At 38.9% G+C, this 16,459-nt stretch overlaps 1 protein-coding gene across 1 annotated transcript in view; it reads right to left on the bottom strand.

The window, feature by feature from the left end:
- The window catches only part of LOC147374479 (ATP-dependent translocase ABCB1-like), a 102,160-nt gene that overhangs the window by 44,641 nt on the left and 41,060 nt on the right, over window positions 1-16,459 (bottom strand). The window contains 2 exon segments of the mRNA XM_086398068.1: window positions 12,327-12,397; window positions 12,399-12,458. Coding sequence (XP_086254194.1) covers window positions 12,327-12,397; window positions 12,399-12,458 — 131 coding nt within the window.

The following is a 16,459-nucleotide window of genomic DNA, read 5'->3' as shown; positions in this document are numbered from 1 at the left end:
ACTATTTTAATCTCTTCTTGTAGAAAAGGAGAAACTGAGGCCTTATGGAAATTAAGTAATTTGTGGAGGCATGTTCTAAAAGCACCTTCTCTGGCCTTAGCAATAGTGAAATAAAAGAAGTAATACTTAGCAGACTACAACACTTGCACTGTTTCATGAAGACAAAACACAAGCTATGAAAACACTTGTGTTTTCCCTTTAAAATCTGCATGCATTTTAAATGTATCAATAAAATGAAGATATAATGCTAGAAAGTACTCAATACAGACGTTTGTGGAGATGTGGACCTAGAGACTGTCATACAGAGTGAAGTAAGTCAGAAGAAAACAAATATCATATATTAACACAAATATGGAATCGAGAAAAATAGTATAGACGATCTTATTTGCAAAACAGAAATAAAGACACAGACGTAGAGAACAAACATACAGACACCAAGGTGGGGAAGAGATGGGGTGGGATGAATTCGGAGGTTTGGACTGACACATACACAACTACTGATACTATGCGTAAAACAGATAACTAATGAGCACAGGGAACTCTACTCAGTGCTCTGCAGTGACCTAAATGGGAAAGAAATTCAAAAAAGTGGGGATACGGGGGGGGGGGGGTGTGTGTGTGTGTATATAGATACATATATATATATCTGATTCTCTTTGCTGTATGATAGAAACTAGCACAACATTATAAAGTAACTATACTCCAATAAAAATTAATGAAAAAAAAATAAAGTACTCAATACCAGTAAGTCCTTGAAACCTCTGCACATCAAGGATGAAGGCAGTTTGCTCCCTGCCCTGCCCTGCCTCCTTCTGGGCCTGCTGGAAGGACCAAATGATAAAAACCCATGCGTAGGAGCAATCTGAGTGCTCTGAATTGCCATCTAAGACTTTTTACATGTAAATAAACTGTGTCCTGTGCTAAGTCGTGTCTGACTCTTTGCAACCCTAAGGATTGTAGCCCACCAAGCTCCTCTGTCCATGGGGTTTCCCAGGCAAGAATACTGGAGTGGGTTGCTGTGCCCTCCTCCAGGGGATCTTCCTGACCCAAGAATCGAACTCAGGTCCCCTGTATTGCAGGCAGATTCTTTACCATATGAGCCACCAGAGAAGCACCCATGAATAATTCTTACAGCAAATACAGGGGATTACACAAAAGAGGGCAAAACCAAGGAAGCAAACAAAAACCAAAGCAATGTTGGAGACCATTGATAGACATTTCCCTCTCATTCTAATCACTTAACATAATTTGAGCACTTTTTAAACTCTGAGGAAGTGGTTAATTTCTGATATTCAAATTAAAGGAGATAGGTACATAGCAGACTGTTTCGCTTAACAGAGATATGGAGATAAGTGAATGGGGATCAGATTTAAATAAAAAGAAGGATCTTTGCAGATACAGAACCACGGTAAAACAATCAGAGAGAGAACAGACTGTAAATCTGTCCTTATTCTCTTAATACAACTCCCTACAGGATGTCAGAACATTGCCTTGCAAAAAGAGGAGCTCATAATTGCTGAAATCAAAGAGTTTATTTCTAATAGGATGTAAATTTTGAGTTCTTTGATCCATAAACACATGATGGTATAAACATTATACAGTATTATATTAATTTTTGGGGGGGATTTGTTCCATTTGAGAATGTACAAGCAGAGGTCAAGCCCTGCTCAGATATGAGCACGTATTCTTTCATGCCCTCATGACATTTAAAAACTACCTCACCAATAACCAGTTACCAAAGCATGGCATGGCCCAATGAAATTTACATGATTACTTCCTAAAGAGTAAATTTAAACGGAACTTTATAGTGATAAAATGGTAATACATTATGAAAGTTTCTGCCTCCAAAAAAATGTAAATCTTCAACTAGCCAGTTATAACCCTTGAACAGAAAATTATTTTTGAGAAATGTGCTTCAGTGGTTGAATATACATGTCTCCCACTTTATGAGCTGATGTGATATGAAGGTACCACTGGGCATAAATTATACACGATTACACTTAAGGAACTTTAACGCTTATGACTCACACTTTGTTTTGCCTTTATTTCAGTTCTTGCTTACCGAGACTAACGTAGAAATCACTGTGATATGCTGTGTCCCAAGCAGCCAGAGGAAACTTTTACACAGGAAGAAGCAACAAGGAAGAAAATCACTTAGATGCCAAAAGAGATAAATGAAAAAAAGAAGGGGGTAAGGAAGGAGGAGAACCAAACACTACTCCTTTTGCATAGGCTTTCTCATTAGCTTGTCAACAAAAATGTCACATGTACAAAATCAGATATTAAAATCATCAATTCATTAAAAACTCTAGTATCGAAATGGTAAAGTAGAATTTCCTAAAAGGGATCAAAGTTACATAAGAAAACACTGACAATTAGAGAAAACTATTTTTCTTAAGTAATATGAACACATTTATCAATGATGCAAATAGCCACCTATGAGAGCAAGGAAAAATTTCTGCTGTGTGTGTGTGTTAGTCACTCAGTGCTGTCTGACTCTTTGCAACCCCATGGACTGTAGCCCACCAGGCTCCTCTCCACGGGATTCTCTAGGAAAGAATACTGGTGTGGATAGCTACTCCCTTTTCCAGGGGATCTTCCCGACCCAGGGATCAAACCAAGTCTCCTGCATTCCAAGCAAATTCTTTACCGTCTGAGCCACCAAGGAAGCCCCACTGTATACTACTGAATTAAATCCACTTTAAATTCTGAGAGAATTTGAGAGATCCTACTATACCTGCTAATTTGAAGAGAAAATCAGAGCAAAGACCTTAATTCCTGTCTATGTGGAAGCAGCAAAGGGAAGGGTAAGAACTAGAAGGAAAACTGAAGAACTATATTTGGTCTAAGAATAGCTTTAATAATTCTATTATTGCTGTTGTTTAGTCACTCAGTCATGTCTGAAGCTTCTGCCATGCCATGGACTGTAGCCCACCAGGCTCCTCTGTCCATCGGATTCTCCAGGCAAGAATACTGGAATGGGCTGCCATTTCCTTCTCCAGGGGATCTTCCTGACCCATGGATCGAATCTGTGTCTCTCACGTTTCCTGAATTGGCAGGTGGATTCTTTACCACTAAGTCACCTGGGAAGCCCCTTAATAATTCTACTTCCAAATTAAATCCCAAATCCAGGGACTTATCCTCCTTCTCCTGGACCACTTCAACAGTCTTCTGAGCAGTTCCAATTTTTGATGGCTTTCATCCATTCACCGGACCAATTATAGACAGAGAAACGATTTAAAAATATAAAGTAGTCAGTCATTCCCTTGTTTAAATCCCTCAACTGCATCCCTGTGCCCTTGGAGTTAAATCCTGACTCCTTAACCAGGACACGCAAGTCCCCATGTTCTGGCCCCCACACCCTCAACAGCCCCTCTTCACCTCAATCTCCTCTCACTCAACAGAGCTCCAGTCACACAAGCCTTAGGATATTTTCTAGAATATTCTAAAGTCTCTGCCATCTCGGGAAACCTGGAAGACTCTTGTGTCCCTACCCAACTACAGCAGGCTTTTTCTTTTCCCTCAAGTACCAGCCTCCAGGAAACCTCGAATATCAAACACGCGTGCCTTCCTTGACCACCATGGTTGAAGTAAACTTGTCCTGCTCACCCTCATCAGCACATTCTTTGATTCCTTCAAAACACATTTAAACAATTCATGATTTAACTCATGTCTCTGATGATTTTTTTCTTCCTTCCTACTCTCCTCCCTCCCTCCCTTCTCTTTTTTTCCACCTTATTATTTTGACCAGGGATCATATGAGGGCAAAAAAGGCAAAGATAAAGCAGCATATCAAGATGTCCAAGACATACAGACTTCCTACAACTCACTGCCTGAGGAACTGTGCTAATTCTTTTACAAGGTTCGCATCAACAGGGAAGGTAAGTGTAGTGTTCTAAATACAAACTGATGAAGCATTAGGAATTATCTGAAAACTTAAACTGAGGAATATGATTATGACCTGAAACTTCCTTTTCTTAGGTTTTTAACTGTTCAAAACACTTTTACATTTACTTTTTGAATAATCATTATAAGAATAGTTAATAAAAACAGCTTTTCAAGGAAATTCTGATACGAATACCAAACAACATCACCTAATGCATAAGAAAATTAAAATTAAATAAAATTCAGAAAAGTATTTCTGTCATATTCTGGAGGGTTCAACATAATTATATTCATATTTTGAGAAAACATTTCTAAATTTTCATTTTGTTTAACAGATAATTGATTTTTAAGCTTTTTGATGTTAAAAAAAAAAACCAGTGAGGGCTACTTTGGTTTTTCAAAATTTATCATAATTTTTGAAGACCTGGTTACTTATTTGTATCTACTTAAAAAAAAAAAAACACTGCTTAATTGAATTAGCTTAATACCAGAATTCAAACTCTATAAGAATGCCAGCATTTAATATATGAATAATGCTAGAACGTATAAAGAAATTAGCCTGAGCACTGATTAACAAAGATATTTTTCTATTTTTTATTCAAAGATTAGAGAAGGAAATGGCAACCCACTCCTTAGAACCTTAGGCCATCAGGTTGTAGTCTCGAGTCTATTCCTGATATTCAAGAAAAACTAATTTCCAATAATTTCCAATTTTCTAGGGGACCTATGACCACCTCTATGACCCACCTCCCAGAATATTGGAAATAAAAGCAAAAATAAACAAATGGGACCTAATTAAACTTAAAAACTTCTGCTCAACAAAGGAAACTATAAGCAAGGTGAAAAGACAGCCTTCACAATGGGAGAAAATAATAGCAAATGAAGCAACTGACAAACAACTCATCTCAAAAATATACAAGCAACTCCTACAGCTCAATTCCAGAAAAATAAATGACCCTTCAAAAAATGGGCCTAAGAACTAAACAGACATTTCTCCAAAGAAGACATACAGATGGCTTAACAAACACATGAAAAGATGCTCAACATCACTCATTATCAGAGAAATGCGAATCAAAACCACTATGAGGTACCATTTCACACTGGTCAGAATGGCTGCTATCCAAAAGTCTACAAGCAATAAATGCTGGAGAGGGTGTGGAGAAAAGGGAACCCTCTTACACTGTTGGTGGGAATGTAAACTAGTACAGCCACTAGGGAGAACAGTGTGGAGATTCCTTAAAAAGCTGGAAATAGAACTGCCTTATGATCCAGCAATCCCACTGCTGGGCATACACACTGAGGAAACCAGAATTGAAAGAGACACATGTACTCCAATGTTCATCGCAGCACTGTTTATAATAGCCAGGACATGGAAGCAACCTAGATGTCCATCAGCAGATGAATTGATAAGAAAGCTGTGGTACATATACATAATGGAGTATTACTCAGCCATTAAAAAGAATACATTTGAATCAGTTCTAATGAGGTGGATGAAACTGGAGCCTATTATACAGAGTGAAGTAAGCCAGAAAGAAAAACACCAATACAGTATACTAACACATATATATGGAATTTAGAAAGATGGTAACAATAACCCTGTATCAGATCAGATCAGATCAGATCAGTTGCTCAGTCGTGTCCGACTCTTTGCGACCCCACGAATCGCAGCACACCAGGCCTCCTTGTCCATCACCAACTCCTGGAGTTCACTCAGACCCACGTCCATCGAGTCAGTGATGCCATCTAGCCATCTCATCCTCTGTCATCCCCTTCTCCTCCTGCCCCCAATCCCTCCCAGAATCAGAGTCTTTTCCAGTGAGTCAACTCTTCACATGAGGTGGCCAAAGTACTGGAGTTTCAGTATTAGCATCATTCCTTCCAAAGAAATCCCAGGGCTGATCTCCTTCGGAATGGACTGGTAGGATCTCCTTGCAGTCCAAGGGACTCTCAAGAGTCTTCTCCAACACCACAGTTCAAAAGCATCAATTCTTCGGCACTCAGCCTTCTTCACAGTCCAACTCTCACATCTATACATGACCACAGGAAAAACCATAGCCTTGACTAGACGGACCTTTGTTGGCAAAGTAATGTCTCTGCTTTTGAACATGCTATCTAGGTTGGTCATAACTTTCCTTCCAAGGACTAAGCGTCTTTTAATTTCATGGCTGCAGTCACCATCTGCAGTGATTTTGGAGCCCCAAAAAATAAAGTCTGACACTGTTTCCATTGTTTCCCCATCTATTTCCCATTAAGTGGTGGGACCGGATGCCATGATCTTCGTTTTCTGAATGTTGAGCTTTAAGCCAACTTTTTCACTCTCCACTTTCACTTTCATCAAGAGGCTTTTGAGTTCCTCTTCACTTTCTGCCCTGTATATGAGACAGCAAAAGAGACACTGATGTATAGAACAGTCTTTTGGACTCTGTGGGAGAGGGAGAGGGTGGGATGATTTGGGAGAATGGCATTGAAATATGTATAATATCATATATGAAATGAGTCGCCAGTCCACCAGGTTCAATGCACGATACTGGATGCTTGGGGCTGGTGCACTGGGACGACCCAGAGGGATGGTATGGGGAGGGAGGAGGGAGGAGGGTTCAGGATGGGGAACACGTGTATACCTGTGGCAGATTCATTTCGATATATGGCAAAACCAATATAATATTGTAAAGTTTAAAAATAAAATAAAATTAAAAAATAAAATAAAATTCTAAAAAAAAAAAAAGTTGATCACTATCTTCTCTAAAAAATAAAACAAAAAAATCTGTATCTACTTATTCACTCACTCAGTCATGTCCGACTCTATGCCACCCCATGGACTGCAGCACACCAGGCCTCCCTGTCCATCACCAACTCCCGGAGTCCACCCAAACCCATGTCCATTGAGTCGGTGATGCCATCCAACCATCTCATCCTCTGTCATCCCCTTCTCCTCCTGCCTTCAATCTTTCCCAGCATCAGGGTCTTTTCAAATGAGTCAGCTCTTCGCATCAGGTGGCCAAAGTACTGGAATTTCAGCTTCAACATCAGTCCTTCCAATGAACACCCAGGACTGATCTCCTTTAGGATGGACTGGTTGGATCTCCTTGCAGTCCAAGGGACTCTCAAGAGTCTTCTCCAGCACCACAGTTCAAAAGCATCAATTCTTCGGCACTCAGCTGTCTTTATAGTCCAACTCTCACATCCACACATGACTACTGGAAAAACCATAGCCTTGACTAGACGGACCTTTGTTGGCAAAGTAATGTCTCTGCTTTTTAATATGCTGTCTATGCTATGCTATGCTAAGTCACTTCAGTCGTGTCCGACTCTGTGTGACCCCATAGACGGTAGCCTACCAGGCTCCCCCGTACCTGGGATTCTCCAGGCAAGAACACTGGAGTGGGTTGCCATTTCCTTCTCCAATGCATGAAAGTGAAAAGTGAAAGTGAAGTCTCTCAGTCCTGTCCAACTCTTAGCGATCCCATGGACTGTAGCCTACCAGGCTCCTCCGTCCATGGGATTTTCTAGGCAAGAGTACTGGAGTGGGGTGCCACCGCCTTCTCCGATATGCTGTCTAGGTTGGTCATAATCTTCTTTCTAAGGAGTAAGCGTCTTTTAATTTCAAGGCTGCATCACCATCTAATTACTTAGATCTAATTACTTCGATCACTCCATTAAAAATACTTTCAATTCCTTTAAACTTTCAGTGAAATAAAATAAGATTTATCTAAGTTTTGAATATTGGACTTGACACCTTTCCCTCCTTACACCCAGGTTATACATCATTATAGTTTTTCATTGCTAATAATATCTTCTAAAATTATGTTCTTCAAATTTTGGATGCCATTAATCTAAGAAGTATTATAATCGTGTTATTCTATGCAACATTAATAAAGGAGTTTAACAGAATACTCCATATACAGCAGGGACCCAAAAGGCTACAGCCTGAATATAATAAGCATGTGCACCATGGAAAGTGACAGCAGGAGAGCCTGCTTGTCTCAACCTTGACAACAGATCAAGGGTCGGGGGGAAAACATGTGCCCTGGGAACCGGAACCATAAAAGGCAATGCTTATGCAGGTCTGAAAAATATGACTTCACCAGTGTGGTTCAAAAACTCCTAGACAAAGAATATAATGTACATGGGCTCAGGTTAATAGTGCCCCCAGTGAGTGGCAGAAGCAAACACAAATCCTTCCTGCAAGAATTCAGCTTGGATTTGTCTCAATTTCAGAGTTGATGAATTGCAAGAGAAAAATGTGCATCCTAGAATTGACAGAACACTACATGTTCTCTAACTGTTCACAGGAATGCCATTTTTACCCCTGAACTGTTAGCATGTACCCAGAGGCCTTCCCGTACACTGTTGGTCTGCAGATCTTATTACACTGTTACTGGAGTTGCTGTGTAGACAATCACATACTCTATACAGAATGACAGTTTTGCTTTTTGTTTACCAACCTAATAACTTTTCTTTTTTATTTTTATTATTCTTACTCTTATTTTTTCCTTATTTTATTATCTTGTAACAGTACAAGCCTAAATAGAAATGGTGCTAGCAGACATATTTGTTTCATTATTTTAAAGGAATGCTATTAACATTTTACCATTTAATAAAATTTCCTGTAGGTATCTGGTACATACTCTTTATTAAATTAAGAAAGTTTTTGTCATGAATCATCTGTAATTAATACTTTTACCTCATCCATCAAAACAAAATGTCTTTCTTCCAATCTACTAGTGTGGTTAATGATATTCATGGATTTCCTAAGTTAAATCATCTTTGCACTTATGGGATCAAGCCATCAGGTTCAGAAATGTTTTTTAATCTGATGATAGTTTTCACATTGATTCATTTAGCAAATAATTTAGATTTTCTGCATCTATGTTTTAGATGAAACTGTCTTATAATTTTCCTTTCTCATATACCTGCTATTTTGTTATGATGTCAAGGTTATACTAGCCTCATAAAATGAACTTACAACTTTATATATGTTTTTTTCATTCTCTCAAACAATCTCTGTAAGATGGGGTTATCTCTTTCTTGAAGTTTTGGTAAAATCTGTCTGGAAAATTATCTGGACCTGGTGGTTTTTGCGTGTTTATGTGTGTATCTATATGAAAGGCAAAAGACAGAGATTTTAAACTGGATTCAATTCCTTTAATAATTATGGTTCTACTCAAGTTTTTGTCTTAAGTGAGAATTTTAACCTATATTTTTCTGGGACATCATCTATCTCATCAGGGATTTTTAATTACTGGTATAAAACTGTAATTCTTAAAGTAATATTTTAAAAATCTGTAGCAATGTTTTTCCTTTTCTCTTTCATTTTGTTTCTGATTAAACCTGCAAAATACTACTTCATTATTTATCCATATTTTCATAAAAATTAGTTTGTGATTCTTTGTCAACCCTTTGCTTCTTTCGATAAAGGACAGAAATGGTATGGACCTAACAGAAGCAGAAGATATTAAGAAGAGGTGGCAAGAATACACAGAAGAACTGTACAAAAAAGATCTTCACGACCAAGATAATCACGATGGTGTGATCACTGACCTAGAGCCAGACATCCTGGAATGTGAAGTCAAGTGGGCCCTACAAAGCATCACTACGAACAAAGCTAGTGGAGGTGATGGAATTCCAATTGAGCTATTTCAAATACTGAAAGATGATGCTGTGAAAGTGCTGCACTCAATATGCCAGCAAATTTGGAAAACTCAGGAGTGGCCACAGGACTGGAAATGGTCAGTTTTCATTCCAATCCCAAAGAAAGGCAATGCCAAAGAATGCTCAAACTACCGCACAATTACACTCATCTCACACGCTAGTAAAGTAATGCTCAAAATTCTCCAAGCCAGGCTTCAGCAGTATGTGAACCATGAACTTTCAGATGTTCAAGCTGGTTTTAGAAAAGGCAGAGGAACCAGAGATCAAATTGCCAACATCTGCTGGATCACTTAAAAAGCAAGAGAGTTCCAGAAAAACATCTATTTCTGCTTTACTGACTATGCCAAAGCCTTTGACTGTGTGGATCACAATAAACTGTGGAAAATTCTTCAAGAGATGGGAATACCAGACCACCTGACCTGCCTCTTGAGAAACTTGTATGCAGGTCAGGAAGCAACAGTTAGAACTGGACATGGAACAACAGACTGGTTCCAAATAGGAAAAGGAGTATGTCAAGGCTGTATATTGTCACCCTGCTTATTTAACTTATATGCAGAGTACATTATGAGAAACACTGGACTGGAAGAAGCACAAGCTGGAATCAAGATTGCCAGGAGAAATATCAATAACCTCAGATATGCAGATGACACCACCCTTATGGCAGAAAGTAAAGAGGAACTCAAAAGCTTCTTGATGAAAGTGAAAGAGGAGAGTGAAAAAGTTGGCTTAAAGCTCAACATTCAGAAAATGAAGATCATGGCATCTGGTCCCATCACTTCATGGGAAATAGATGGGGAAACAGTGGAAACAGTGTTAGACTTTATTTTTTGGGGCTCCAAAATCACTGCAGATGGTGACTGCAGCCATGAAATTAAAAGATGCTTAGTCCTTGGAAGGAAAGTTATGACCAACCTAGATAGCATGTTCAAAAGCAGAGACATTACTTTGCCAACAAAGGTCTGTCTAGTCAAGGCTATGGTTTCTCCAGTGGTCATGTATAGATGTGAGAGTTGGACTGTGAAGAAGGCTGAGCGCCGAAGATTTGATGCTTTTGAACTGTGGTGTTGGAGAAGACTCTTGAGAGTCCCTTGGACTGCAGGGAGATCCAACCAGTCCATTCTAAAGAAGATCAGGCCTGGGTGTTCTTTGGAAGGACTGATGCTAAAGCTGAAACTCCAGTACTTTGGCCACCTCATGTGAAGAGTTGACTCACTGGAAAAGACTCTGATGCTGGGAGGGATTGGGGGCAGGAGGAGAAGGGGACAACAGAGGATGAGGTGGCTGGATGGCATCACTGACTCAATGGATATGAGTTTGAGTGAACTCCGGGAGTTGGTGATGGACAGGGAGGCCTGGTGTGCTGTGATTCATGGGGTCACAAAGAGTTGGACACGACTGAGTGACTGAACTGAACTGAACTTTGCTTCTTTATGTTTATTTTCTATTAAAATCTTTTTGCTCTTAATCCTTTATCCTTCTTATACTTCCTTTTCTCTGTTATTCTTTTTCTAATTTCTTAATTTAGCTGCTTAGTTCACGAATTTTCAGCAATTTTTAAACTTCTTCTACCAAACACCTTAGTGCTACTACTGGACTCGGATTCATTTTTAATGTGAAACCCTCAGCTTTAGGAAGAGAGAGCTCCCTGGTGCTCAGAGTATTATAAATTCAGACTCTAGCAGCACATGAAGGTGAGGCTTGCAATTTTGATATCTACAGAGAGATGCTTCCCCCCCTTGGCGCAATAACTAGGCAGAATCAGATAAGATTTGTTGCCCCATATTGGTAAACAGATTCTTTTTCTGACACACCTCTCCATTGAGAAAAATTGGAAATGAACGCCAAGTTTAAAATTTCATTCTATCTCTACTCAGACATTTATTCAGAAAGTACTTTGCTGAATACACTCTTGAAACAGTACCCCCCCATGACTCTAATGGAGTATTTAACTTCCCCAAACAATATTTACCCCAACTAGTACATTAGATATGTTGTTGACCTGTGGTTGTTTGTATCTGTCCCCTGCCCCTGCCAGAATTTACGCTCCAAGAGAAGAGGGGCTTCATTTGACTGGGTATTTGCAAAGCAATGAAGCAAGACTTTCCATTTTTTAGTCAGACTCATGTTAAGGCAAAAGCAAAATCCTTCGCAAAAAGTGAGATAGAGCACAGATGCTGCTTTCCTCTGAACTATGATAGGTACACGGCCATCACAAATCTCTCAGAGGACATCTTTATGGGTATGAAATGTATCATCTGAGAAAAGTACCCTGCAAACACAGTGTGTACAGCTGAAAGAGTATACAGTGAGCACTCATGTAAGCACAGCTGAGGTCATGAAATACAAGAATGTCAGAATCAAGATGCCCCTGCCACGTGCCCCACTTTTATCACCAACCCCTCACCTCCCCCAGAAGTAACCATTATTTTGACTTAATGACCCCATCCATCTACCACAAAATACTCATTCTTAGAGAATCAAGAATTAACTTGATGGAGAAAAATTATCATCAGAGGTATTAATTATGTTTCAGCCTTAAGAAACTATTTTATCTCACTACCCACCTAGGAGACTCTAGAAAACACTTTGAATTAGCAGATATAAGAAGAATTACAACAATTAGAATCACAACTTTTCCAGAATATTAACTATGCTGTAATATATCCAAGAAGCTGTTTAAGGAAACATATACATCAGAGAATACCCTTAGAATCATCACCAGCAACCTGAAGGGCATTTAAGATGACAGAATTTAACATCTCTACCAACTTAAAAAAGGAGACTCAAACCTTTCAAGTTCTTTCTTTTGTCCTCCAAATGCAATCACAGTTCTAATAGCCGCTAAGACCTCTTCACTCTTCAGCTACTGCTCCAGCTTTTGCATATGCCAAAAGTTCTTTATCAGTAAATGAAGACAGTATCTGTTTAAAAATGCAATTGCAGATAATTTAAATTTTTTAACAATTTTACCTTTTGTACACAAATGCTGCTGGTACATAGTGTACTGTACTGTATATAAATCTTCTACTCGTCTTTGGTTATGAAGCCCTATTTTTTAGTATACATATTGTAGCCATTTCTTTTTGGACTGAGATGGTATATAATAAAGTAAAATTTCAACTTTCTCACTATACTCCATGGATTCTTATACAAATAAATAAATGTGGGACTCTGGGGGAGATTTTACGTCTTAAAAAGAAGTGTATACTCTAAACATCAATAAATACAGAAAATGGGGCAGTATATCAAAAAAAATAGGTGTACTCAACATAGCAATTGCTAATTATACTCTGGTTCAGAAACGCCAAGGTAGGAGGCCAGGAGAACACAGGGGACCCAGCCCTGTGCAGTGACAGGACCTCGAGGAGGTTTCCAATGGCAGGGAAGCAGAGCTCCTTCCACCAGGGCTTCTGAGCACGACATTGGGCCACCGTGGAGGTCTCTTTCATGGACGCGCTTTGATTTTTCTGTTTGGTCCCTGAGCATCTGTTCTCTGGAAGGAACAGTACTGGGTCCTTTATATACACAGGATCTCCTTCACCGATTCTTCTCAATTATACCAAGAAGTAGGCATTATTTTCCCCCCTCAATACATGAGGAAATGGAACGAAAAAGAGGTCAAGTCATTTGCTAATAAGTGAAATATCCAGGATTTAAGGCTTCACAGCATGAATCAATGGCCACTGGAGTGAATCTCTCTCTAAAACCAGTCACTGATGTATAGAACAGTCTTTTGGACTCTGTGGGAGAGGGAGAGGGTGGGATGATTTGGGAAAATGGCACTGAAACATGTATAATATCATATATGAAATGAGTCGCCAGTCCAGGTTCGAAGCACGATACTGGATCCTTAGGGCTGGTGCACTGGGACAACCCAGAGGGATGGTATGGGGAGGGAGGAGGAAGGAGGATTCAGGATGGGGAACATGTGTATAAATGTGGTGGATTCATGTTGATATATGGCAAAACCAATACAATATTGTAAAGTTAAAAAATAAAATTAAAAAAAATAAATAAATAAATAAATAAAACCAGCCACTGACATGTGTGGAATCCCAGAGGGCCCTGTGATTAAAACGGAATCAACTGGCGTGGGCAAAGGAGCACTATTTTTACCTGAAATTTACTTTCAACAAATAATTTATAGCATCTGTGGACTCATTTGTATAAGTAATAACAGTCTATTCCTTCTTGTCACAAAAAGTTAAAAGCTGTTTTGATTTTAAGAGTGCATTTCTTCCTCTGCTGTGTGCGAAAGTAAAGGAGCTACGACAGATGTAGGAATGGGTGGGTGAGGGCAAACGAGCCTTTACTAACCAGGTTCTATGTGCAGATGTTGTACTCTATGCGCCTTCTTCTTTGGTACCCAAACAACAACCCACTGATGCTCTAGACCTTCCTGACCTCTCAAAATGACCTGCCTAGGGCTGCCCTATCACATCTGCCAGAACTGCTCACAGCGCTGGGCCTGACCCAGGGAGATCACTGTCATCCCTGAACAAACAGGTCTGCATAAGGCAAGAGGTGCATACAATACAGTTTAGCTCTGTTTCTCTGCTCTTGTTGAAAACCTCAACCATCAACCACACCAGAAGCAGCTGACAACAGAAGATTAGCAGAACTATTTTTGACTGAGGAGTTTCAAAACATGCTATTCTAATTTATTGTTGAACTATCAAGTGCCATTCCAACTGATTCAGTAAACCTGGCTTCTCTATGACCTTCCATAATGATAAGCATATCCTTAGGCAAGAATACGGTAGAATGTTCATGAAGTGTTTTGTTTTTTAACAGATCATGTCTATTGAAAGAAAAAAAACACTTTCAAATACTCTCTGCTGCTGCTAAATCGCTTCAGTCATGTCCAACTCTGTGCAACCCCAGAGACGGCAGCCCACCAGGCTCCCACGTCCCTGGGATTCTCCAGGCAAGAACACTCTCAGGGATGTGAAAAGTCAACTTTACTGTTCCTCTAATATAAAATAACAGAATGGTGATACTTCCATTATTACAAACACCCACCTAAACAATATCAAATTTCACTAACTCATCCCTTCTTCCAAAAGCTGCTAATTTTTTTTTAACAAAGCCTAATTGTACTAGTGCCAGACACATGAAATTGTTATTCCTCTTAAATTAAAAGCTAACACAGGCCACTTTATATTGTTCAAACTAATACATTCAGAAGCAATAGTTTTGACCATGACAGATGTTTTGGCCTTCATCTTTGTCCCTTTTTTCTAGTGTTCAGTGTAGGGTTTTATTTCATTTTGTTTGGGATAATTTATACATGCTTTATTTTTTTCAACTTGTTACTCTGAGATAATTGTAGACACAAAGGCAGACAGTGTAGACACAAAAGAAGACACTAAGGAAGACAGTCAGATCCCATAAACCCTTTATCTGGTGTTCCCCAAACAACATCTCCAACATCTCTTCAGAACATCATCCCGGCCAAAAATTTAACACTTAACATTGATTCAATGTTATTTGGATTTACCAGTTTTACATGCACTCGTGTGTGTGTTAGTTCCAAGCAACGTTATCCTGTTAGATTCACGTGACGACAGTCACAATACAGAACAACTCCATCACAAGGATCCCTCAGTCCTGCTTTTTGTAGCCACAGCCACCTCCTTTCCTACTCCTCGTTTCTCCCCTCCACACCATCCCTAACACCTGAAAACCACTAAACTGTTCTGCCTGTTTGTCATTTCAAAAATATTATATAAATGCAGCATAACGTATGTAACCTTTCGGGACTGGCCTTTTTCACCAAGTGCAAATCTCTAGAGACTCATCCAGGCTGTGTGTGATCAGTACTGCTTTCCTTGTATCACTGGATGTACCACAGCTGCTCAACCAGTAACCTGTTCAAGAGTGTCTGGGGTTGTTTCAGTTTGGGGCTATTACCGATACAGCTGCTATGAACACCTGAATACAGATTGAGTGAATACACGAACATAGTCTCTCTTAGATAAATGTCCAATACAACTGCTGGACTGTATGGTAACTGCATGTTTAGTTTTATAAGAAATCGCAAACTATTTTTTCAGGCTGAATATCATTTTACACTCCCACCAATAATGAGTGACCCTGTTTCTCTGCATCTCAGCAGCATTTGGGGTTTCACTTTTATTTTAGCCATTTTGGTAGATGTATAATGGTATCTCATTGAAGTTTAATTTGCTTTTCACTGACGACTAATGCTGTTAAACAACCTTTCATGTGCTGACCTGCCACCTGTATAACCTCTCTGATGACGTTTGTTTCTCTCTCCTGCCCATCCCTAACTGGTTCATTTGGGGTTGTTTTTTTCCTTAATATATATATATTATTGAATATAGCTGACTTACAGTGTCGCAGGTGCACAGCAAGGTGATTCAGTTATACATAAACACACATTATTTTTCGGATTATTTTCCATTACAGGTTATTACAGGATATTGAGTATAGTTCCCTGTGCTATACGGTAAACCTCTGTTGCTTGTGGCATATTTATTTTTTAATTAGAAATCTAGCATTCTATTTATACTAAGTCAAACAAGTGGAATCAAAATGTCATCAATTTTTTTTCAGTTGGGCAAAAGTTTATAAGTTTTCTAAAAAATATATATTATACATACTGTTTATATATATGTAGACAAAAGCTTTTCTACTATGCTAGATAAAGACTTGAGAAAGAACATTAAAAAAAAAAGAGAGATGGAGAAATTGGAAAACACAAACTAAATGAAATGCCAGCACTGAAAAAGAAATAGAAAGTGAAACAAACTAAATAAAATTAAAGATCATTATACAGTCCAGTGGTTTTGAAACATGGTTACTTATTAGAAACATATCTGGAACTCTGGAGGAAAAAAGCAATACCTGGGCATTGGTATTTTTCAAAAAATTCCAAGATAATTCTAATACGTATCTG

This window comes from Bos grunniens, chromosome 4 (assembly GCF_055505025.1).
Source record: "Bos grunniens cultivar Pamir isolate PY7600 chromosome 4, Bosgru_T2T1.0, whole genome shotgun sequence".
NCBI lineage: Eukaryota > Metazoa > Chordata > Mammalia > Artiodactyla > Bovidae > Bos > Bos grunniens.
This window is presented reverse-complemented; position numbering and strand designations above follow the sequence as displayed.